The sequence below is a fragment of the Postia placenta genome, assembly GCF_002117355.1.
Source record: "Postia placenta MAD-698-R-SB12 unplaced genomic scaffold POSPLAscaffold_1, whole genome shotgun sequence".
Lineage (NCBI taxonomy): Eukaryota > Fungi > Basidiomycota > Agaricomycetes > Polyporales > Adustoporiaceae > Rhodonia > Rhodonia placenta.
In genome coordinates this window covers 134,011-158,499 of record NW_020169832.1, presented here as the reverse complement: position 1 = coordinate 158,499, position 24,489 = coordinate 134,011, and the positions used below count along the sequence as shown (strand labels likewise).

General features: G+C 55.0%; 6 protein-coding genes across 6 annotated transcripts; 3 read left to right on the top strand and 3 right to left on the bottom strand.

Moving 5' to 3' along the window:
• Positions 1–2,848: 2,848 nt before the first annotated feature.
• POSPLADRAFT_1042132 (hypothetical protein) lies at positions 2,849–7,082 on the bottom strand (the record flags this gene model as incomplete). The annotated part of the gene is made up of 15 exons (XM_024478043.1): positions 2,849–2,945; positions 3,010–3,208; positions 3,243–3,383; positions 3,444–3,593; positions 3,644–3,733; positions 3,988–4,012; positions 4,161–4,219; positions 4,299–5,178; positions 5,221–5,333; positions 5,457–5,556; positions 5,612–6,451; positions 6,506–6,654; positions 6,803–6,827; positions 6,868–6,930; positions 7,056–7,082. The coding sequence occupies 15 exons, from the start codon at positions 7,080–7,082 to the stop codon at positions 2,849–2,851; spliced, it is 2,958 nt and encodes a 985-aa protein (XP_024343615.1).
• Positions 7,083–7,735: 653 nt separating this feature from the next.
• On the top strand, positions 7,736–9,771 carry POSPLADRAFT_1072046 (hypothetical protein; the record flags this gene model as incomplete). The annotated part of the gene is made up of 9 exons (XM_024482479.1): positions 7,736–7,749; positions 7,819–7,835; positions 7,896–8,043; positions 8,107–8,249; positions 8,301–8,477; positions 8,535–9,007; positions 9,064–9,080; positions 9,140–9,302; positions 9,355–9,771. 9 exons carry the CDS (start codon positions 7,736–7,738, stop codon positions 9,769–9,771), a joined length of 1,569 nt encoding a protein of 522 aa, XP_024343614.1.
• Positions 9,772–10,186: 415 nt separating this feature from the next.
• POSPLADRAFT_1072045 (hypothetical protein) lies at positions 10,187–11,330 on the bottom strand (the record flags this gene model as incomplete). Its single annotated transcript, XM_024482478.1, has 6 exons — positions 11,193–11,330; positions 11,039–11,138; positions 10,851–10,974; positions 10,404–10,792; positions 10,279–10,348; positions 10,187–10,227 (listed from the first exon to the last, which is right to left on the bottom strand). The coding sequence occupies exons 1-6, from the start codon at positions 11,267–11,269 to the stop codon at positions 10,187–10,189; spliced, it is 801 nt and encodes a 266-aa protein (XP_024343613.1). The 5' UTR covers positions 11,270–11,330.
• A 722-nt stretch (positions 11,331–12,052) lies between these two features.
• POSPLADRAFT_1042130 (hypothetical protein) lies at positions 12,053–13,665 on the top strand (the record flags this gene model as incomplete). Its single annotated transcript, XM_024478042.1, has 6 exons — positions 12,053–12,098; positions 12,154–12,273; positions 12,327–12,331; positions 12,404–12,646; positions 12,844–13,004; positions 13,059–13,665. 6 exons carry the CDS (start codon positions 12,053–12,055, stop codon positions 13,663–13,665), a joined length of 1,182 nt encoding a protein of 393 aa, XP_024343612.1.
• A 392-nt stretch (positions 13,666–14,057) lies between these two features.
• On the bottom strand, positions 14,058–15,967 carry POSPLADRAFT_1042129 (hypothetical protein; the record flags this gene model as incomplete). Its single annotated transcript, XM_024478041.1, has 6 exons — positions 14,058–14,275; positions 14,331–14,541; positions 14,612–15,109; positions 15,159–15,319; positions 15,374–15,716; positions 15,857–15,967. The coding sequence occupies 6 exons, from the start codon at positions 15,965–15,967 to the stop codon at positions 14,058–14,060; spliced, it is 1,542 nt and encodes a 513-aa protein (XP_024343611.1).
• Positions 15,968–16,815: 848 nt separating this feature from the next.
• Positions 16,816–24,448, top strand: POSPLADRAFT_1128660 (hypothetical protein; the record flags this gene model as incomplete). Its single annotated transcript, XM_024483758.1, has 16 exons — positions 16,816–16,855; positions 17,015–19,833; positions 20,083–20,463; positions 20,518–20,626; positions 20,680–20,797; positions 20,848–20,972; positions 21,160–21,248; positions 21,310–21,444; positions 21,481–21,527; positions 21,578–21,700; positions 22,511–22,618; positions 22,668–22,707; positions 22,781–22,944; positions 23,177–23,385; positions 23,435–24,241; positions 24,393–24,448. 16 exons carry the CDS (start codon positions 16,816–16,818, stop codon positions 24,446–24,448), a joined length of 5,370 nt encoding a protein of 1,789 aa, XP_024343610.1.
• Between the last annotated feature and the right edge of the window lie 41 nt (positions 24,449–24,489).

Sequence of the window (24,489 nt, the reverse complement as noted above, 5' to 3'; positions counted from 1 at the left end):
CAAATTACCAATGCCGCGCGACCGGTCTAGACGACGGACAGCGAGTCCGACAGGGAAGCAAGGCACGCAATCCTCTCGATGTTAGCTGGCGCAGACGGGATAGTGGGTAGCCGAGCAGGCGCGGCGCCTCGCCCACAGAAGCCCGCGCAGGTTGTGACATGTGAAGCGCCGAATGTCTTGTCTTGCCCAGGTGAGCGACCATGCATTGAGTTCGAGGCCGAGGCGTCTATGAGCTGTTTGGGCTTTGAATGGCACCCCAGCCGAGTTTCATTTTTTGTGATCAGGGGACGTGGAGTGTATTGACCGAGAGAGGGAGCCGTTGTGTGCCCTCGGCGAGTGCGATCAGGCGAGCGTGTGCGTAGCAAGAATCTGGGGTACGGTCTGAACTTCTCTGATGCTCAGCTGAGAGGGTTGGTCAGCGATATCTCAGACCGAGGGTGCCCGTCATTACTTCTCGCGGCTGTCGTACACGGTGGCCCGGCTATTGAACGACCCGCGAACGACAGCATCCCTACATCGAACGAAGATAACGCGAATAGCTAGATTCCGACACGCACCGGAGTGCAGCACTCCGGTAAGTCTCAAAGTGGTTGGATGATATCCTGAATTGGCCCGACTTGATGGCAGAAGCCTAATCAAGCCTGTTCCTAGTCAAATGGGGAGAACATGGAAGTCAATGCTCGATCGCAAACGATGCTCGGAGACGGCGGCGCATGTGTCTGGGCCCTCTGGTGGCCCAGAATAACCAATGTTGTTATGCCGTAACAACAGTTTGTGTACCGCCGGGAGGGAAGTCGTGATCGAGAGATCGGAGTGGCCTGTCGTCTGCTGCCCGCGAGTCTATTCTGATGCTGGTCAGCCGTTGGCGCCTGCTGCGATAATCGATATCGCAACTGGGAAGCAACACAAATGCTCGTGTTGGAGACTGCGGCATCGTTGGCCGGCAGCACCGCTTGTATAACAGATGCTTCTGCCCGGAGCGTCTGTTCGGGCTCATGGGTGATTATCGTGACATCTCTATGGATCTGACACGACACAAGTGTCAGAGTGCGTGTTGATATCGTTACAGAACAACAGATAGGGAAGCCGTTAATAACGGACTCGAAACGCCGCACATTTTTGGCCATAGGGCGCACCATGGATGGTTTTTGATTGAGCAACACGTAAGGCTACCTGCTTGTGTGCTGACAATTTGCCCCTGAGCCGTGATCTGGTGGCAGTGCTAACCTGTTGCAGTCTGCTAACAAGTACCAATGTGCCATACGGAAGATGTGTCATCAGACTGGTCCAAAATCTTTCACATCGAGGTCATCATTGAGCTGTCGAGCAAGGTTTTCCACTACTCAATGGTGCGTGATCAATTCTTCCAACCAGGCAGCTCAGGATGGCAGAAGAACAGGGTGGAAGTTAATTAACGAACTCCCACACCCTTACGAACTATCAGCGCTCACAAGGTCGATCACGATCGAGCGCTTCCCCACCCTCTCGCAGTCATGCACCACTACGCCGTATATATGTTCGACTTATACATTCGTGCCCATCTGGTGATTTCTTGCTGGCTAAGCTCTGCATCGACAACTTACTATCTGTAAGCATCTCCTCGATATTTACACTGTATTTTCTGAACGTGGATGATTCTCGTTGCTGTCTTCATTCAGGTCGTGACGCAGTCTAATGCGTCCGACGAGATCGTCCATTCGTGTACCGTCACTCTATCTTCGGCCCCGTCTGTATAAGGTCCCAGGGATAAACTCGTGTTGTCGGATCGAACGCCCGGCGTCCTTGCTTACCGCAGACAATCGGCATAGCTCGATAGGCCTCGCACCAATCTCGGTGTTCCAGTTAGACCCAATGACGTCTGTCCTTGCGGACACTGGCGTCATCTTGTATCATGCCAGATCCGCGACCGTGAAGTTGTCAAGTCTTCGATCTGCATGCAGATCGGAGGCCGTTTACAGGAACACCGACACGCTACGGTGACTGAATTGCTGCGCGTCATCGCCAAGTGTTACGTGCCAGGATCACATTTGATCAATACCTTTTGGCCAAACATGCTAACGCAAATCTACTGTCACGATTCCGCCGACGTGATTCATGTGCTTGATGTCCTTAATTCATCGAGGTACGCTTGGCCTCATAATCTATTCACGTCTCCTTGATCTGTCGTTATGTCATCTCGGGACATTTTGACATTTTGTCTGATAGCAGTCTCCATCTTGTCGGGTTGATGACCTCTTAATACCCACTTCTCGATCTTCGCCGCGCAAGAGGTACCGTCCGCCCGGTCTTTCCCTCTTATCAGAACCGCACAATTTGAAGGTGGAGTTCCCATGTGCTCTGCGATATACTTTCAAGTAGTTGCTCGGTGACTGTTTCTCGGTGACTGTAGCAGACATGAGGCTCAGGGCAATTACTTCCTCGTGGTCTGGTCGCGTCCAATCGCTGAAGATCGCACGAATGATTGCATTGTGTGGGATCCGCTCCACGTTTTGGGGAATAGACGATACTTTAATTTGCGCAGATGAGTATCTACTACTGCCGGAACCATCACAAACCTCATCGATGCTGATATGTATGTCATACTGTCCAGAAAGCTATAGCAGATGTCAGGGCAGTTGTTCTTGATCCGTCATACTAGTTGACATGCTTCCAATAACATACGTGGCAGCTCCTGAGTCTTGATACTCTTCGGGCAGGAAGACGCCATCTTGGTATCACATATCGGCGATACCCTGGTCCTTCGTTAGACCCGGGCGGACGGTTCGATACTTTTTTTAAAGCTACCTATCCTTATCTTCCCTTGTTTTCGACTGCGTAATGTTGACCTGCGCGATTTGAGAGGCCGCTCTCATCCCTCTGGGACGTGGCTGTCTGGCTTAGCATAGGACCTGTGTTCACTTCCGCTCGCCCATTTAATCCATTCCGTTGCAGTGTACAGTGCATGCCTGCCATGTATATCTGCCTTCGCCCAAAGACAAACATGCTGGGATTACAATGGTGAGTACACACGCAGCTTTAGCAAACCCGTTCGCCCCGATTTCGAGCATGAAGGGGATGTATTCCACCCGGCGCACCATGATCTCCTTCCCGATACCAAGTACGCATTTAACCCTCTTCATCACATTACTGCTGCACTCGCTCAGGACGAGCCGATCTACTGGAAGGTCTTCATCGTGATTGTGAACAAATTCACGCATGTTCGCTGTAACTATATTGTGATTCTGTCAGCACGGTCGACGTACCCTCAATTGGGATTTCCAGGTCGACACGGTGCTGGTAGCACAACCCGATGTAGTCGGTTTGCGACGCCACGGCGGCTTGCTGTTCGGCGCCCACGGCAACGACACCTCGGGGCGCAGGTTGCACGCGCCGACCTTCATTTCCTTGCGCCCGCCCGTCTTCGCGAACCACTTACTAATAGTCGCTTTACCTATGTATCCCACGGCTAGCCATACCGTGAATCGAGAGGACGGGGACGGTGATACACACTGGCCTCGTATACGTCGGACAGAAGGTGATGCCGCGGTCGGTGACGTTCGTAGGGATGCGCAAGCCCTCTTCCTTATCTGCCTTACAGTTCCACGTCGCGAGGTCTGGGATTGCCATTGAGTGTCCTGATTCTGCACAGATATATGGGACTCACCCATCGCTCCAAAACCGAGCACGCTGACCTTGGGGTCGTTGGCACTGAGCTGATGAGTGGGGTTAGTATCTCGGCTCTCGGTGTTGGGGCCTGAAGAGGATGTTCTCTCGTCAATCTTTTCAGGGCATATATCAAGGTGTTCAAGCGTCGTTTCCGGCAGGATTCCCAATGTACTTCGCACTCGTAAGTTGCCAGTGGCTCCATATCCTTCGGTACCTTATGCCGTACAGTGTATCATATGCTCTGCATCTTCCCCGCTTTAGAGAGAAACTACGGTGCATGCAGCATGCTAGTCATTCCGTGGATCTCACTGTACATGATTTCCCGCTAGGCTCACAGCTTACTCCTTATTTGACCCCACGATCGGGTCTAAGTGGGAGTGAGAAATAAAAGAATGCATTATAACCTAGTGCTACAAACATTCAGCCGTAATATCACTGTGACCATCGTTCTATACCATAATAATGTAAATGAAGGAAAGTGTTGTCTATGTGCAACCTGCAAGTGAGAGTCATACATAGGAGAGAATCGACTCGTCATCACGAATGGCCTGCTCTTGTTCGCCGTTGCGAGAATCTACGTTTGCTTCGTAAATTCTGTCAGTGAACTTTGTCTCCAGATATCCCGTTGCCTGGATGTTAACACGATGGTCTACCTCCACTTGGCGGTGCCATGTGTTCATTGTCGCCAACGCCTTGAACCGAATCAGTGTCCCTAACAACCTGGACTGTATCATCGTCGCGGATGTCGTCCATGACATTCTGGGATGGCCCATCCTTCAGAATTGCCTGAGAGGATTCCTGATCCATAGCGTCCTCTTGTGCCCAGTCTTTGGCCCGTTGCAGCAATACACCGATATCCTTGTAGTCCTTAAAGATGAAGTCTTCCCTGTAGCCCTGCCATCTTGTGCGCTCGTCGCAGTCATTCAGAGCTGGGTGCGGGGAAAGGATAGAGCCAGAGTTGGGAAGCGGCGCCGATATCTCGCTTAGATCGTTGTTAATCGACGCCGCAAACGGCAGTCTGCTTCCGTCTTTGTCTAGTACGACACAGTCGATATCAGTGTACAGCGACGTCCAATAGAAGATGGCACACCATTTACCGACCCTCGGCGCCGCGGAGAAATCGAGGACAGTTATCCAGAAATATTTCTTTTGCGCAACAATCAATCTCCCGATCGACTCGTCCCAGGCCATGGCTGTGATCTCAGCTGGGTAGACTTGAGACGGCAATTCTATTTCAGCAATATCCAATTCCCACTCCTCGGCGGTGGTTGGAAGCACCGGCTGTCGCAGATAAGCATCCGGGTCGATGTGACGCGCAATGGCAACAACTAGCGGGGTGTCGGTTATGTCATCCTTTGGCACCTTGTACAAGATACTGCGCATTGTGCCAACAAGCGGCTGGTAACGGAGATTGTCACCAGGAATCAGCCTGCGGGCCGCTTTGACATCTTCGATACGGTAGCTATAGGAGATCTGAGCTTGTGCAGGCACTTGCGCGCCAGGGGGAGTCGGCGGAAGTTGGAGCACGGTACGCTGCAGAAATAAGGTAGCTTTGATTATTATACCACTGCGTACCTTCCAAAATATGACGATGGGGCGGGGGACCTTGGACTCCTCCGCACTGTGAAGGTACGGCATGGCGGCCTCGTCGTCTGATGTTGGAATTCCGTGGTCTGTCATATATGCGTCTACAGCTTCGGTATCATCGCTGCTCACACTACATTCAAATGGGGAACGTTCCACTTTCACCTGTTCATCTTCAGACGGGATGACATGGTAATGTTCGATAAAATGGGGAGACCATAACCGACCGGTCTGGGGGTTATACTCCGGCCTCGGCATAACCATACGACGGAGAACGATGACCGAGTCTTGTAACGGGTTCAACCGAATGGACATCGTCCGTATCTCCTATAAAATATGATAGTGTCAGCGTCCCGTGAACAAGCACAGGGACATGACGTACATGGCGCTGAGGGAAAAGCTGATAGGTCGGCATGGTTAAGGTTGACGCTTGACCGCCACCCAAGTTCTTGAACATAAGCTTGTCTGGCTGCTTCATCAGAGCAAGGTATGGTGAGCCAAATATCTCTTCGAGAACGGGGCGAGCCAAGATACTCTCGCTCCGGATCTGCGTTAGCAGTCGAAAGGGCAATTCCTGTGAAAGTAGGTACTCGATGAATTCGGGCGGGCCGGGTGGGGCGCCAGGGTCGCCAAGTATTTCCAACTGCGAGAGGGAGATGGAAACGACGTTGCATTCATACTTCAGTGGAAATTCGGGGTCAAGGATCTCGTAGTCGCCGCTGTACTGGGAGACGTCGAGTGGCGTGGCACCTGGCCTTCGATGCCTGTGATGCAGAAATTCGCGGCGGACATACGCGATGACAATTGACCAGACGCCTCCGATGGTCATATAGCGTGCGTTGATGTGAATCGCTTTCGTCTTCACAAGGGGTTTCGCGAGCGCAACAACCTCATTGACGCGGTGGTCCATCATGTAGATGACGATAGACCATGTGCTCTCAGCCTTGTCAGAGGTGGAGGCGATGAGGTAGCGTCCGCCAGGGAGAATGAACATTGAGTGGATTTGATGATGAGCGTTGAAGTCGTAGACATTGGCGGGCATCTGCTCCGTGGAGTTCCAGTCTCGGGCGAGGGATATTGCACGAAGAAGCAGCCGCTCGATTTCGACGCCGCTCATGTTAGGGATCGTGTGTGGCAAAGGAGGGACTGGGACACCTGCCCGCCGTAAGAGCCTTTTCCACAGAACGGCGTGATGTGTAAGGTCATAAAATAATTTGCAGATCTAACGCGCAAGGGGTTCAGCTCAAGGTGGCACGGGATGTTTGGCGACACGTACCTGCCGCAGGCGGATAATATCAATGACCTCTAAGTGTCTGAACACTTGGTCCACGAGAATCTCATTCGGCAGCTTCGTGAGGTAACATGGTGGGGGAGGATACCAGCTCCCTGGCATGCGGAGGCCGTTATAGATCTTTTCCTCCAGAGCTGCACGAGCGCGTTTGAACTTTAAATAAAAACTACTGACGGACGAGGTGCAAGAAAAGAGAGACATCCTAGAGAGAGTGACTCGCACGGACTTACGATGGGGTGAGAATGATGAAAAAGAGACGAGCACTGCTTGAACTCAACGTACCTTTTACATTGAAGAGTGGGTTTGTCTATGTTTTGTGCTGTGGGGACTTTGCAGCCACAGCGTACCTTATACTTCGCAGCCCACGCGACGCACGAGCTCGAGACGTTGTTTCGAGCTTGGGGTCTGTCCTAAACGGGAACAAGCGCGCTCAAATCGGGCATCGCATGTTGATAACCGTCTAATTTCCTCTCCGCGATCTTGACCACCTTTCGATTATGCTCTGCAAATTGGGGACAATAACTACCAGACTTACGCAACGCATTCGACCGGGCCTCGACATATCAAGACAGTCGTTTGTGCTCTTTCGGGACAGGATGGCTTCGGCACGTGAGCAGCGTCGAGCGCTCAAGGTGGCAAGTCGATGCGGCGATGCTCATCTGATTAATATTCGTGCCAGTTACATCCAAAGAAGTTGTCAGTCACATCTGGAAACTTTCATCAGTAATCTGATGCAGCCGGTAGTAAAGCCGGACTATTGCAAGTAGCGGAGGATGATGTATGAAGCAAACTAAACCCTAACCACAACCTGGGTTTTCATGATAAGTCGCGCATTCGTGCTGTGTTCCGAGTCTGTTATTAACCGCATCAACTGGTGTATCTTTTTTTCACGACAATGAGCGATGAGATACTAGTGCTACGTGCAGTAGGCTGTACATCAAGCTGTGCCCAACGCCTCGTTCACCGGCGTCTAGCTGAGCTTTGGGTACAAGAGAGAGCCGGTCGACTTGCTCGCGTTTCTCTCACCAACTGTCGACTGGGTCTTTGAAAGCTCCTCGTCAGATACAGGAAGCTAGCGACTAAATCACACTCGGACGCAGTCCTCGAGTCCCTGCCCTGCGCTACCAGACCATCAGCGCCGCAGCCGTTGGACCAATAGGTTCACCTAGCCCGGATTTGAACCAGGTATAGACGTCAAGCATTGCGCAGCTCGTGATGCATACTGCAGAGTACGTCTTAACTGTTGTTTATGTTGCACACAGTCTAGGGAGTGCTGATCGCCGCATATGGATATCCAGTTCCTGGTATCTCACTGGTATGGGCCGGCTGAATCTCGTTTAGCGCGCCTGTGTTTGACTGCGCATTTATCATGTAGTCGTCCGCACGCAGGGCTTGCTCTTCATCCGTCCTGCAAAGTCATGGCGCCCAGTAGTGTCTGTGGGCGTTGTTGACCCACATCAGACGTATGAAGTCGCCCTGGGTAGCGACGGGCAGAATCCCAACCTTCAGAAACCGTTTGTGCTGTGAGTCACTTACGTTGATTGAGCTTGGGCATTTAATCTAACCGACTTCATGCGCGCGCCAAGGCGTGATGTGGACCACAGCTCACAACTCGACATACAGGTTTGGCATAAACCGTCTAGTAAAAACCGTAAGAAACGGCACCTAGTTGGGTCTGCGTATGTTTCTCTCGGCGAAGTTATTCGCAGGCAGCAGCAACCGGGCTCAGGTATGTCTATCAAATCCTTTGAATTTCCGCTTCAGCTCATTATACACGCAGACCTGGATCTTCATCTCAATTGTCCGCCTCCACAAAAGAGGAGCCCAACAATCAAAGCCAATCACCAGCGTCGCACCATTCTTACTATCAGGGTATATCCGCCGTCTTCTGCCCTGTCCACAGGCATTACGTCTTCCGGGTCTTTGGAGGACGAGGATGAGAGACTGTCGGAAACTTGTGGGTCAACACACGCTTGTCCGTGAAGTACAACTAACGGAATCTTATCCTTTCTAGCATCTGAATCTCCCTCAGAGACTTTAGTTACTCCGACAGTGGATGGACATGAAGACACATGGCCGCAAGAGGCTGAACAAACTGCATGCGCGGACGGTCATCAACTACGGAGGCGGCGGCGTCGAATCAAAGGCTATTCGCTTGATTCTGAAGCAGAAGACGGCAACTCGTCGTCCTCAGATTCACATATATCCCAGCACGCCAATTATCCTCCGACACCTGAGCCATACGAGTATTCCCACGTGGGCTTTGACGAAGTGGAATCCCCGCAATGCACTGCATCGAGTCTCGGCACGCCGACGCCACTTCCGCGCTACGCAGAGAGGGCTGTTGAAGATGTTACACTCTCGTTCGCAGAGGCGGTAGTAGACAGTTTTGCCCCATATCGCGAGCTGCGGCATGCCGAGCTGGAGGCTGACTTTGACAAGGTCCTCGGGCGGCTCCTGACCGAGTGGTACGTTGTTGGCGCGTCGGTGCGTACTCTCTCGGACACCCAGATACATAGACTTACTCGTGGAATCCATACTAGCTTCTCGCAATCGCAGGGTATGCTGCCTTTGACGTACGTCGTTGCGGTCAATACTGATAGTGATGTATATTTGTAGGATTGACGCGGCGATTTTTGGTCTTGCGCCTGGGTCCATCCTGCCCGTCGATGGCATCGCGCAACACATCGTAGCCATCGGTGCAGTTGCCGCCGGCCTCGGCATTGCCATCATTTCCTGGTTCCTCGTACTTTACAGCAGTGCGAACGCCGTCAAGTTCCAGGTGAGTTCCTCCACTTACCCCACTCACCTTCAATCATCCAACCAACCAACAGCGTCTTGCGCGGGACGTCTACGGCTCGTACTTCTTCTTTTGCCTCACGTGCCGCCTGCCGACACTCTGCATGTTCCTCTCCGCGCTCGCGCTCACGCTCTTCCTGCTCATCGTCGCGTGGTCCGCCGCGCCGTCCGCCGTGCTCGTGCTCTCGTTCCTCGCGGGCGTGCTCGTCTCGCTGCAGTACCTCGTCTTCGGGTGCCACCGCGCGTTCAACTTTGTGATATGGGCGTGCAGGGGAGCGTGGCGAGTGTTGGGCGCGGGACGGGGGAGCGCCGCGGCCGCGGATTCGTCTCGGCCACCTCGCCGTCCACATGCACAGCCTCATGAGGAGCGGCCGGTTGAGATTAGCGAGCTGAGAGTCGATGAGCCAAGGGCGGACGAGCGGATACCGGAGAAGGCACATTTTCCTCGGTAAGGGGCACGGGTATGATCTCGTTTCCTTTCGCCGAGTCGACCCTAAAACCCGCATTGCGCCCGGGGGCCGGACAGATTGGTGACACTCCGTCTATACAGTGTTATGTAACTGTACCAATTTGGCCTGTATTCATGGTCCCGAGATAGACCCAAAGCACTCTCGACTGACTTGTTCATGATGTTGAATGCTTTCATGTACATATCGAGGTTGTGCAGGACCGGAGCGACGGCGTACTCCTCTGCATTCTTGATTCATAATGATACAGGTGTGATTTGTTACATCATGCTCGATGTATCTGGTATAGATATCCAATGTAAGGTAACACACCCGACCAATTGCGGGTTCCATTCCAGATATCGTACAAAGAGCCCAGCTCCGGTCGGTTTCGATGAAAGTGTCGTATCGTCAAACGTTTTCAGGGGTCATACTTCCGACGTTCATTGTGCCACGGTGCTCCTACAATCTATATAAGCGTCGAACAACACATCTCCAAGCGGGAGCACGCACCACCAGGCCACGCAACGGGCAGCCCATTGGGTCCCATCATACGTATCACCGGCAACATTATTGGTATCATCTAGCGGGGCAGGTCGATGTGAGTCCCGGCCGTCCAGAGGCAGGATGAGACGTACGTCCAGCATTCGCATGGCCGCCGGCGGCATGCCAAATGCATTGATCACCCAGTCGCGCTCCGCCGGAACGCGCGGCCTCCGGTCCACGATCGCCGCACGCACCTTGTGCTTCCGCGCGTCGAAGGCGAGGGACGTGATGACACACGAAGGCTCGTCCTGCCCGTCGCAGCGCGCCAGTTGCACCGTGAGGGGCCCGTCCATGTCGACCTCGATGCCATTTGCGTACGCGAGGCAGACGGTGGCTGGATACCCGACGATGGGCCCCGCTCTGGCAGAGGGAGGGGTCGGCAGGTGCTGCCTGTCCGAGTAGAGCAGCCGAAGCGAGAAGGACTGGAGGGAGTCTTCCAGCAGGGCGCGGAAGAACGCTCCGATCAAGTAGCGGGGTATCTCTGCGGTATGTGGGGAATGATCACGCGGAGAGAAATGCCAACGATCGATCTAACTCACCGTACTGCTTGACGGTCCCTACTAGGGGCTCCGCGTCCTCAGCTTTCCAGAGCGTCAGCTTGATGACCGCGTCAGGCGAAAAGCGTCGCTTCACGATGTCCTCTATGTCTATGCGAGAGGGTTGCTGTAACGCATGCGGGGCATCCGTGCGTCAGCGCGAGAGCAGAGATGCGGAGATCATCGCTGACTTCAAGACAGCTATTGAAGTCTTTGCTCAGATCGCTGATGGTCTTGTACCCGTCTGCTATGTCATCTCGACCTTCTGCTATGTCATTTCGCGCTTCTGGGCTGATCATGGCGACATTCAAGGGTACAGCGGCGGAACGTCGGTCATCGACTCACATGCTCATCCCCAACCAATGGTCCACATCCCCGTAGTTGGGAGGAAGGGTATTTAAAGTGTAGACAGAGTTCGCCATGGGGCAGCAGATAGGAGGAGGGAGCACGACGTGAGACACGTTGAGCTTCAAAGGAGCAGAGGGTCGGGTTTTTTGAAGACGCCCTACATATCTGCATATACATAGCGCGTATGATAGAGTTGTGGAGTGTAGGTGTAGTCCATTCCACCGCTCGGCCCGGCTTGCCTGGCTCGCTCGCAGCCGGTTGTTCGATCAGGACTGTGAGTTGGCTGCGGGCGAGCAGGGCGAGCCAGGCCTCACTATACGAGCCACACAATTAAGTACGCCTTGTGGTAGCGATGTGGCTTTGTAGCCACGGGGTCAACGTAAAGTTTCATGGCTGCGCGCCTGTGCGCGCTGACCATTGCTGAGTATGCATCAGGAGTCTCTGGTAGAAGATGAGGAAACACACGTGCATTTCCGCCGACGGAGTGGCAAACATAGTAAATGTCGAACAATCGACCAGGCCTTCAAGCTTCAAGCTTCAAAGAGCAGGCAGCATATGCAGGCCGAGACTGTCGCAACTTCCAATGGGACACAGGGAGTTAGTAATACTTGAGGCGCCATGGATATCTGCGTATACAGGGCGCGTGACAAGAGAGTCCTTCCAGGTCAGCACATTCAAGCCCACGCCTCTGCAACTTTGAGTTTAAGTTGAAGCAGTGCAGATGTGATGAATGGTAACGAGTATAATTGGGAGTCTCATATTCAAAGGATTCGATCGAGGTTCCCACGAATAATCGGCCCGTGACGAGGTTCAGCCACCCCGCCCTCGGGCGTCTGCCATTCACTAACCCGAACGTCATGTCTTCCGATACCCAGCCTCAAGACATCCAGCTCAATGTCAAAGGTCCCTTCTCTCCGCTCTCTCACTCTCTACCATGGTTTCTCTAACTCTCCCTCAGGTCCCAACGAGCTCAAGCTCCAGATCACCATTGCTACTGACAAATCCGTCGCTGACCTCAAGCAAGCCATCGCTGAAAAGTCCGATGTCCCTGCTGACCGCCAACGCCTCATTTATTCCGGTATGCTCTTCACGTGCCCTCGTTCTCTCTTCCGCACTGAACGCTGCACATAGGACGTGTCCTGAAGGTCTGCATCATTGGCAGCCTGCACCGCCCTGTCCTGCCTCTCTAATCTCACATCTTCGCCCAGGATGAGGATGTCCTCTCCACATACAAGATTCAGTCTTCTCACACAGTCCATATGGTGAAGGGTGCTGCACGCGCCGCCGCGTCCTCCTCACAATCGGCCACGCCACAAGCTCTACCTACAATGCAGGCCGGCCAGAACCCCCACGATCCCCTCACTCAGCTCAATGGACATATGGGCTATGGTCTCATGGCCGGTCTGAACCCTTTTGCAGAGATGGGCTTGAATCCAAACGATCCCAACATGGTGAGCGTTACCCCCGGTTAATCCTGTTCGCATAACGCCTACGCATCTTGCGCAACTACCGCCAATTCTAACTCATACCAATGACAACCTGGCTATCATGGCTATCATGATCAATATGCTACTCTTCAGCCTTATCGTCCTCCCTCCCGATCTACCTCCGTATTTTCACACATTGACTCGCCCTCCTCTACCCGCAGATGCAATCCATGCTCAACAACCCCCAATTCCTCCAACAAATGTCCGGCGTCATGTCCAATCCCGCCATTCTAGACCAAATATTCGCTTCCAACCCCCAGCTCCAAGCCATGGCGCCCCAGGTCCGCCAAGTCTTCCAAAGCGAGCAGTTCCGCCAGATGATGTACGTCCCCATCCTGACCCTTCCTTTCACACATTGACATCACCTTTCGCTCAGCTCCAACCCGGAGACCCTTCGCACAATGCTCCAGATGTCCTCCCTCATGCGCGGCGGCGACACGGGCCTCGGCGCCCCTGCCTTCCCCGCGCCCGGTCTCCCTTCCACCGCGCGCCAGGGCCAGCAGGATGCAGGCACAGGCGCAAGTCCTGCGGGCGCTGCGCCCCCGCCTCTGTTCAATCCCTTCTTCCCCCCGCCGCCTGCCGCTGGCTCCACGACAGAAGCGGGATCAGGGGTACCGCCGACGTCGCCAGGTGCTGCAGGCGCAGGCGCGGGGATGTTCGACCCCGCGCTGATGCAGCAGATGCTCGCCGCGATGGGCGGCGGCGGCGGTGCTGGGGGCGCAGGCGCAGGTGCGGGCGGGGACCCGTTCGGTCTCGGGGGCCTTGGCGCACTAGGCGGCCTCGGTGGTGGGCTGGGCGGGCTTGGTGGTGCGCCTGCAGCGCCGACAGACGCGCGGCCGCCAGAAGAGCGGTTCCAGGTGCAGCTGCAGCAGCTGCAGGACATGGGGTTCACGAATGCGTCGCAGAATGTGCGCGCGCTGCTAGCGACGGGCGGGAACGTGCACGCGGCGATTGAGTACATCCTGAACGGGGGTGGGCTGTAGGCGCTGCGCTGAGTCGGTCTGCGTGGGTTTACATGGTTGTGGGACAGTGCAGCGTGTGAACTGTCCGCGGGTGTGGTCACTGATTGGTAAGGGGAGCGTACGTGTACGTGTACGATGGGGGACGAGAATATGTAGAATGAAAGAAATGTCTCGTGTGTATGCTCGGTTCTTTGTTGCGCGTGTGGAGACCTCAACCCGCGAACTCAACATTTGCTACAAACCGCGTGTGCACCGCGTCCCGGTGCAAGCATCTATGGCTGCTGGCTGCATGTCCAGCGTTGGGTTATAAGCAATCAATCCAACGGCAGCGCGCAATCGACATCTATTCGACTCCCGGCCTCTACCCAGCACCTGCCCGTCTAACCCAAAATCCCAGAGAAGGCGACCCGCCACTATCCAGCAACTATCGCCCCGTCTGCAGCACCATCCAGCTTCGTCCGCTTTGCGTCTTCCGCGCCTACCGGGTCGTCGGGATCGGGCGTGCGTGCGCCGCTCGCGCGCTTTGCACCAGCGCCGGCGACCTGCGCGTCCAGACGCTGCGGCGCGCCGTCCGGGGCATTGGACGCAGCAAACAGCACATCTTCTGCGTCTGCGGCCGTGTCCGCAGCGCCTGGCAGTGCGAGTGAATCATCAACACGAGCCCTTCATCAGCGCGTCCAACATACCTGGCGCAGCCTCGCCGTCGGCGGCAGCGGCAGACAGACTATCGCCCTGCGCCTTCTGCTTGCCCTTTGCCTGCGCGCCCTCTGCGGGGTCAGGCTGCAGAGGTCGGAAGTATGGCTGTGCGAGCCAGTGCGGGAGGAGCGGCAGCGCTGCCGCCGCATCCCACACCACGAGCTCCTCGAGACCGCGCTCTCCCGCCGCGCGCACGTCCTCCTGCGCATACGCGTCAGCGCCTGTCGCGCCACGAAGCGAAAACGAAATGCGAATGCACACGTGTACTCACCTGCAGGCGCGCGTCGAGCTCGCGCACGACGTCCGCGTAGCGCACGAACGCGGCGCGCGGGGGTTCGCCTTTCTCCGCGCGCACCCGGCCGAGGCGCTCGCGCAGGTCCGGTGCGCGGGCGAGGGCGGGCCGCAGGAGCTTGAAGAGGTGGCCCTTGACTGCGCTGGGCGACGTCGGCGTGCGCTGCGCCTGCACGATCGCGAGGTACTCGAGGGCGAGGTGGGTGTGACGCGGGTGCAGGCCGGTGAGGTAGGGGGCGGAGGAGGATGCAGATGCGGAGGTGGAGGTGGAGGTGGAGGTGGAGGCGTCCGCGAGGGAGGGCGCGAGGGAGAAGATAGCGGGGTTGTAGAGGTTGCCCTCGGCGGACATGATGGCGTCGGCGCCCGTCGCGGCGAGGCAGCGCTCGATATCGGAGTGGAAGAGGACGTTGCCGTTGGCGAAGACAGGGATGGAGACAGCCTCCTTGACGGCGCGGATCTTCTCCCAGTCCGCGAGGCCCTGTCATCCCGGTCAGTGAGTATTCACATTCGAAAGTGAACTGACGTACAGTGTTGTGTCCACGCTGCTCACGCAAGCGGCCGTGGCAGGTCAGGATCTGGGCGCCAGCACGCTCGAGCATCTTAGCGTACTCGACCGTCTTCTCCACCGTAGGGAATACCCTGAACTTCGCCGTGACCGGGATCGACAGATTTCTGTGCAGCGTATTTACTGCTCGTAATCCGTCGGCGCCCCGTTCAAGGGCTGTGAGACCAGCACACTCACTGAGTTCATAGATCAGATCCCACTCGTCCTGCAGGAACGACCCGTAGTGTCCCCTACGAGCAATGTCTTGAGGACATCCGAGATTGACATCGACTGCGTCGCAGTACGGCTCGACAACCTTTGCGGACTTGAGCAGCTGTTCCGGGCTGTTTGCGCAGAATTGGACGATGAGTGGTCGGTCCTCGGGTCCGCCCTCCTCGCCCAAGGTGATGTTGAAGTTTTGATCACGGTACCCCTTGCGTGCGCCCTCTGCAAACATCTGGTAATGATGATTTAGGAGGATGTTATGAGGACCAGCGTAGCGCATACATGCCTTGGCGTTGATCATGGGTGTGTAGACCAGCTAAATCACATTGCTATTGAAGATACAAATAATCTGGAAGGATATTAAGCTCACTTGTGCGCCGTACTTTCTCGATAGCTTCCTCCATGCCTTTCCTCCGAATGAACATGATTCCCGTTCTGGTATGGGGCTCGACTCACCAGTTCGCTCTGATCAACCATAGGTGCGACGACATATTTGGGGCTTCCGAGTACCTGGCAATAAAAGTCATAACCTTCGAGCTTCTTGGGCTCTGAATTCACGCCAGGCATTTTGGGTGAGCTGTAGAGGGGGATCCTGCGCAGAGTTCGCAGTAGCGAACGCACTAATTGGAGAATGTTGTCAGCGTGGCGGTGTACCGCAGTAGATTTTGGACGAGCCAAGAGTGGGCAGCAGCCTAGCTGTAATGCAGTGGGTGCGCTAAGTAAAGCTGAGGGATTCACAGTAAGTACTGGGTGGCTACCGTCAAGATCTGCACAGATCTGATCAGTAGTCACGTGTACGGGTCGGCTTGTTTCCTCATTTAGCTCGATCAGGCACAGCGCCGCCGCCTTAGCCGTCACGGTAGAGGATAGCTGCGCGGCACTGGCGGTTCACTATCGCATTATATTTGTCTTGTGGAATGTTGCTTCATATTGAATAAGTGCATTCATACTAATGTACACCGACAAGTTAGTTCCGGGCCCGAGGGGCGGGCGTCTCCTGACGTCCATCCTGAACGTGAACCCCGGTCACCACTCGAGTAGCACACCCAAGGATCCCGGAGGGACAGATCAGATCGCAAGCAGGACGAGCGCCTAAAAGTAGCGCTTACCGTTTCTCACTCAATACAGAAATTTCCTTTTCGTTACCTTTCAAGGTATACATAGGCTTTTGGTGTGCTGTGCAGATGAGGTCACACCCTTTTGGGAGCTCAATATGAAGAATCGTCCTTGTGGCAGGAAAATACGGACATCGAGCTGGAAAGTGAACGTTAGGACCCGGGACACCAGTTATGCACCTTCTGTCCATCTCGCTAACGTAACGCCACAACCTTCGTATCCTGCTTTAATCGCTGAGTCAAGGTTTGGCCATCTTTCCATTGCCTCCAAATACTTTGCCTCGCGAGGGCGCCGGAGATATGTCCTCAGGTCAGATGTACGGGAATCACTACGGCAATAGTAAGTACCCTCTCTTTTACAGTTTTCCATAGGCAGTACGTCAGGATAGCAGTCTTCTGGCCTTGCCATAAGAACACGTAGCCATCGACGAGCAGCAAGTATACCCCTGCCCATGGGCTACTGTCATGCAAAGTCGACTGACAGCTTTGTTTTCACCAGGACATAACGGCTGGTCTGGCAGCCACCACCACGGCCCAGACGAGGACACCTCTACTGAGCGCGACTATCGGTCTACGGACCCATCACCTTCGCGAATGAGACACATGAGTGGTATGGCAGACCACAACATGCGCCATAACGGCTCCGTTCACACACTCTCCGACCCTGTCCCCATTCTACCCTACTGGTCCGCAAAGCGTCACCTCACATGCGGCAACCCAACTCCACCACCACCATGGGCCCATAAGATGGCGCCGTGGCGGTCGACCTCGAAGCTGAAAACCGCCAATGCTGCACTCGTTCTCTGTCTCAACATAGACGTCGACCCTCCGGACGTGGTCAAGACCAATCCGTGCGCCGTGCTAGAGTGCTGGGTCGACCCACACACACTCCCTGCTCAGAAGGCTCTGGACATCATCGGGACGAACCTCGCGCATCAATTCGAGGGATTGAGCCCCAAAATCACATTTAAGCCGCTCCTGGATCCCGCGTACGACGATTTGCGCAAATACTGCCACTCGCTCCGCAAGACAGCGAAGGAGGATGCAATCCTGTTTTACTACAACGGCCATGGCGTCCCGAAGCCGACACCGAGCGGGGAGATGTGGTGCTTCAACAAGGAGTACACGCAGTACATCCCCGTGTCGCTGCAGGAGGTGCAGAGCTGGTTGCTCTCGCCTTGCGTCTACATCTGGGACTGTTCTGCGGCGGGGCACCTGGTGAACAACTTCCTCACCTTCGCAAAGCGACGGGACAACGACGCTACCCTGAACCGAGGCGGCTACCCTGAAGGGACACCACCGTTCTCGGAAAGCATACAGCTCGCAGCGTGTGCAGCGGACGAGCAGCTCCCATCGTGCCCCGAGTTACCGGCTGATATGTTCACGTCGTGTCTCACATCGCCTATCGACATTGCATTGCGGTGGTTCGTGATGTGCCGCCATCTACCAGACAACATCACGCTGGATATGGTTATGCAGCTACCTGGCGACCTCAAGGATCGCCGAACGCCCCTGGGGGAGCTCAACTGGATCTTCACCGCTATCACGGACACCATTGCGTGGACGACGTTCCCCCGAGATCTCTTTACGCGATTGTATCGGTCCGACCTGCTGGTAGCATCACTTTTCCGTAATTTCTTGCTGGCAGAGCGTATCATGAAGAGCTATCACTGTACGCCACATACATATCCTCCGCTGCCGGCTACGAACACGCATCCCCTGTGGGCATCATGGGACCTCGCGGTGGACACTTGTCTGCGGCAACTACCAGAGTTGCTCAAGTACATGAAGCCTGGCTCGATACCGGAGGGTTCACTCACGTCACGGAGGTCCACAGCAGCCCGCCATCCTCCAACGGGGCCCGCGGAACCACCATACACATATATTCCTAGTAGGTTCTTTAGTGACCAGTTGACCGCTTTTGAGGTATGGATATCTCGTGGTGGCTCGGCACTGACGAAACGTGGCCCGCTATCCCTCCCCGAAACCAATGGCGACCCTTCGCAGAACCTCGAGAGCGTCGGCGAAGGTGTATCGCTACTGCCGTCAGACGTGGATGCCGTCAACGACCACCACCTCGTGCCGCGCAAGCCACCAGACCAACTGCCGATCGTGCTGCAGGTCTTGCTCTCGCAGCCGCATCGACTGCGGGCTCTCATACTGCTCTCACAGTTCGTCGATCTCGGGCCATGGGCTGTGCACCTGGTGCTTGCCATTGGCATCTTCCCGTACATATCGCGTCTGCTGCAGGCTGCGTCGCCAGATCTGCGGCCGGTGCTGATCTTCATTTGGGCACGCATCTTCGCGGTGAACCCGTCGTGCCAGGTGGACCTGTACGGCAACCAGGGGTACAAGTATTTCGCGAACGTGCTTGCGGAGCGGCCGGATGGGGGCATTCCGAACAGCTCAGAGCACAAAGCGATGTGTGCGTTCGTGCTGTCTGCCATTGCACGCGACTACCTGCAAGGGCAGAATGCGTGCTGGCGCGAGCATGTGTTCGACGCGTGCTGCGACGCTCTGGATGACGGCGACTACCTGTTGCGGCAGTGGTCTGCGTTGTGCATTGCGCAAATCTGGGACGGGAACGACGAGATCAAGATGTATGGCGTGGATTGTGGCACGCAGGACAAGCTCATCGCACTACTGAATGACGACGCGTCCGAGGTGCGGAGCGCGGCGCTATACGCGCTCGGGATATTCCTGGGCGCGTCGGGGTCACAAGATCTGAACAAGCTTGGTGGTGGCGGGAGCGGCACGCAGCTCCAGCTTGAGGAGCGCTTCCACTTGCGCATGGAGGTCGCTGTGGTCACCGGAGCGACGTTGGCTACCAAAGAAGACGCGAGTCCCATGGTGAGGAAGGAGCTGCTCGTCCTTATTAGTTGCTTGGTGAAAGAATGGAGGGGCTATTTCATCATCTGCGCTTGGATATACTGGGAGGAAGAACGCGGAAGGATGGACCCCAATCATTCCAGACTGCAGGAGGATGATCCTGCGTCACAGGCGGTTGCAGAATGGCTGGACGATTTTGGCGACGACGACGCATTCCGGGAGGAGAGCCGGGTATATCTCTCGTCGTTCTTCACCATCTTCGCTGTTCTTCTGGAGTTATCGGTCGATCCGTACCAAGAAGTAGCCGCGAACGCGCAGACCATAGTCGACTACATTGTAGCCCTGCTACTCGAGTCACCATTCAGCGGCCTTCAGAGCACAACTCTCCATGATCCACCCCCGCACATCGTGAAAGGCTCTACCCGCGGGGCTCAAACCCGTGCTCCGTCGCTTTCCTCAGAGAGGAACCAACAGACCCCGTTGTCACCGGTAAGCAATCGGCCAGGCATAACGCGCAGCGATACAATGGGCAGTGCAATCTCGTATGGGGTCACAAACACCTTGCGACGCACATCTTCCTTTGCAAATGTGTTGAAGAGTCTCACCGGCAACATTTCATTCCCATCTTTGGATGACGGCCGCTCGTCCTCTCCGCGACCAGTATCAGGCTCAACGCTAGGGTCTGATAACACAGGCGGTGTGTCGCGCCCTCCGTCCCCAAACATGAACTATGCACAGTACACATCTCCCTACTCCCAACCCTCCACTCCCCCACCCTCTGCACCTTCGCAGCGCTCCTCGCCTCACCCATCACCGCGGTCAACTGCGGAGGTGGAACATCAGCCCTCGAATTACTCTCCATCGGACGTTATAAAGGCTCTTATAGAAGAAGATACCGAGCGTTTGAAGGCGCGTCGCAGGACAGCTTCTCATCACCGACACCACCACCATGGCGCCGTCCCGGGAGGCGGGATGAGTAGCCCTGCCAGTAGCACGTTCTCAATGGACTCAAGTATCATTATGGGCATTGGTACCGGTCTTGGCATTCGCGACGCGCTGCCTCTGAAGAGCAGGTTCTATGACTGGTGCTGCGACTACTTCAAGGAGCCGCAAATGAGAGTATGTTTATCTTAAACGAGCGTTCTCCACCACGTTGACTGACGGAACGCGTAGCAACCGGAAACCGATGAGCCTGGTAGTGTTGAGTACAACTACCAAATATGGCGTCAACAGCGGAACGAGAGAGTACTCGTTACAACTAGGCAACAGGCCGAGATTGCACGTGCGTCTCATATTGTTCTATGTCATGATTTCCGATGAAGAACTCCCCTCTAGCAAACCGTCGATGGGATAGGCCAGTGTCCACCATCCAGATAACCGGTCTGCCAGTCAACCTGGCATTCCACTCTTTCGATCCGCACCTTATAATCGCAAATGAGCACGACACCATAACGTCAGTTTTATCTCTATATAATCGCACCAGATATTGACACAGTAAAATAGTGTCTGGGATTGGATGCAGCGCAAGAGACTAAGTCAGTTCTTCAACGGCAATCCACAAGGGACGACAATCACCTCACTGCGTTTGATCAACCAGGATGTTGGTGGCATCATCCTCGCCGCATCAGGTACTTTACTGCATCATAGTCTCAACGCTGCTTTCCTGACAATCACTGATGATTCTAGCTGACGGTATTATACGCTTATATCGTAATTACGATCCAACTTTGCAGAGTGGGCCCGTGCAGATGGTCAGTTCATTCCGCAGTACCAATGAGGTACTGCAGGTGCATCGTGGCAGTGGTGTTGTTACAGACTGGAAACAGACTGGCGGTTCGTTACTCGTGGGAGGCGATTCCCGCGTGATCCGCGTCTGGGATGCGCACACCGAGAGCCAAGTCATGGTAGGCATTCTCCATGCGATAGATCTTCCATGTGGTCCGCTCACTACCATCCTTTCGCAAGGATATGGACACCAACTCGGAAAGCCCAGTCACAGCAATCGTCTCCGACGAAGCGTCAACATCGACATTCCTAGCCAGCTTCGCAGATGGTGTCATCAAGGTTTTCGATCGACGGATGGATGAGGAGGATGCCGTCGTGCGTGAATATAGCGACCATGTGTCGTGGGTGCAGAATGTTAAATGGCATCCTTTGCTGAGTGGACATTTCTTGTCTGGATCGTAAGTAATTGTCTTGCTTGCATGCCAACACACGTTGACATGCAACCCAGAGTGGATGGTGAGGTGAAGCTTTGGGACATCCGGGGAGGTGAACAAGCACTGCAGACGTGGGATGTGCATCCACATGGATTGTCTGCGTTCGATGTGCATGATCATACAAACGTGTTTGTCGCGTGAGTACTCCTTCTAAGCGCCATCTCTAGTGTACTAATTCGATAATTACCACTAGTACGTCCGCATTGGTCCCAACAAATTGGAGAACACAGCGCACAACTGTCCACTCGTTCACACAATCAGACCCTTTGTCTACCCTCACTACTGGTCTCACGATTCCCCCGCCACGAGATCCGTTACTCCCCTTTATCCCCCGTTCAAGTAGCCTCTCTTTCCATCCACGAGAAATGGTGTATGCAGTTGGGCTATGGGATGGTTCGGGTCAGTATTTGTGCCCATGTCGTCCTGTTTTGTATGCTGACGATTCACGCTCCAGTTCGCATCATGGGTTGCAAGCTTCAATCATGAGAATTCCATTTCAGGATTACTTATCTGGACAACCCGAATTGCTCTGCTCCTCGTTTAGCTCTCGGCTCAATGCATGCTTTAGTAACCTATTGTCCACCACACGCTATATGAATAGGCATATACTGTACTGATACTCAATGTTATAATGCTCCAGTCCTATGTGGGTGGCTGAGGAGCTTCATCCCAAGAACTTAAGCAATGCTATGTTTGGCGATATACCCTATTAAGTGATTTACACGTCACGTGCTTTCAGATCCTCCTACGATCAACCTTATTCCTCTCTAACGCTGGCATCAGACATTCTGTGGGCAGTTCAGCAAGCACCCGCATAGGACTGCGTAAGAGACTGATGGCGCTCCTGCAAGCTCCGCTCGAGTTTTATCCGTTCAGCCCCGCTGAACATGACATCATGTGTGACAAGAGTAATTGTGACATACACGTGCATGCGTTACGCTTGTTAGCTTGATCATCAGCCACACGATTTGCCACCCAACGCTGCGCCGCCCCCCACAAGCCACAGCTCTGCCGCGCTTCTCCCAGGGCTCGCAAGTCCAGGCAGGTCTACAAGGGTCCGTTTCAAGCGTACACGGCACATATCAGGTCTAAATAAATTTGCAGTTCGCAATTCGAAATGGTCCGGGCGCACACGAAACAAACGGTGAGCACGCTCGGCCCACACCGATCCTCAGCCACCTCTGCCACTTTGCCTGTGGCTGATCATCCATATCCAGCCCGACGACAAAGAGAAATCACACAAAAAGAAATCATCATCTAAGAAGAAATCAGAGACAGGCCAGTGGCCATGTAAGATAAACGGCTGTAACAAAGTCTTTGCGAGAGAGGCAGACCTCAAGCGGCACCAGAGAACAACAAAATTACATTCTATGCCCGGTTTGTGAGTGATGGGTGCGGTTCGTGTCGGCGATGGTCCCTCATAGTAGGGTGTTTGCAGTGCGTGTCCTCAATGCGACGCGACTTTTACAAGGGTGCGTACTCGCCATTTAGTAAGCGTGGTGGCAAATTGTGAACCTCATTCAGACTGATGCTTTACGGCGCCATCAAAAATCTCGGTGTGTGCTTCTACATCTTACACCTTACATTCACTTATATGTGCACATTGTTCACAGCCACAACGGCGTGATTATTCCACCCGTTGAGCAAGACAATGTCAAGAATGGCGACGACGGCGATGGTGAATCCTCGGGGTCGAAGTCTCCGAGCCCTGATTCGCCAAAGAGAAGTGGGGGCGAAGCGTCGAGCTCGAAAAGCGTGTCACGTTCTACACAGCCGGTATCATCTGGGTCAGGTAACTACTACCGGCAACATACCATGACGAGTATGTGTGGTGGTCGTCATAGTATGGGACTGTACTGATGCCTCTCTAGCATACCCTCCTCGACCCGGAATGATCATGGAGCAACACTATCCCCCGTCCATCGGCCCTCCCACATCCGCCGCGCGCCTTCACCAAGCTACCTGGCACCATCCACCTCCATGGCCCGAAGGCCCTCCTCCTCCTGGCATGTACCCCATGGGTCCTCCGGTTCCTGGCTACTACCACTCGCCCTACTACCGCACCCCGCCCGGCATGATTCCGTACCCCCCGCCACACCACTACCCGCCGCCTGTGCACATGAGCCCCGAGTTCGCACACCACTCGCACATGGTGAACGGCATGCCGTATCCGCAGCCATACCCGCCGGAGGAGCGGCCTGCGTCCGCAGACGGGAGGGAGTCCGAGGGCGAAGAGGAGGCGTCGTCGCAAGGATCCCCGCCCGCCATTGACCCATCACTCGACGGGCACACGGAGGCGCTCCACCCGAGCGCTGCGGAGGCGGCCAAGGGCGACAAGCCGCCTGACGGCCCATCGCCCGAAGCTTTGGCGGCAATCGAGGTTGCCCTGGCGACCATGAGGGCGCGCAATGAGGATATGGAGGACGATGTGTCTGGCGGGGACTCTGCGGCTCAAATAGACAATGAGGAGGCGCCGTCTCAAGAAGGCGGCGGTGGGGAGGAGGATGGCGGGCAGAATATACCGCCGGTGGGTGCTGTGGATGAGGACAAATCTGATGCGGACGCGGAGATGGATGTGGATAGAAGTGCCGAGGCCAGCAGCGGGTCAGCCGAGGCCGCCCGCGAGCAGAGTACGGACGAGATAGTCACCGAGGACGGCGTTACGATGTTGAATCCAGGTAAGCAGCCTGATCTCTCTGTGGTTGCAGGAGTACTCATAGCGTGACTACATGCGTGTCGCATGCATAGCTGAGCTGCTGACGCAGGTCTGCACATCTCTCCTTGGCTGACGTGGCATGCATCAACTGATGTCTCTTTGTGTGATGATAGGAATCGCTAGCATCGCCCCCACCCTCGTGAATCTGCAACCCTCTAGCTTCACATAACGTGCGTTCGCGGCCCCGCCGTTCAAATATTTGCCGCATTA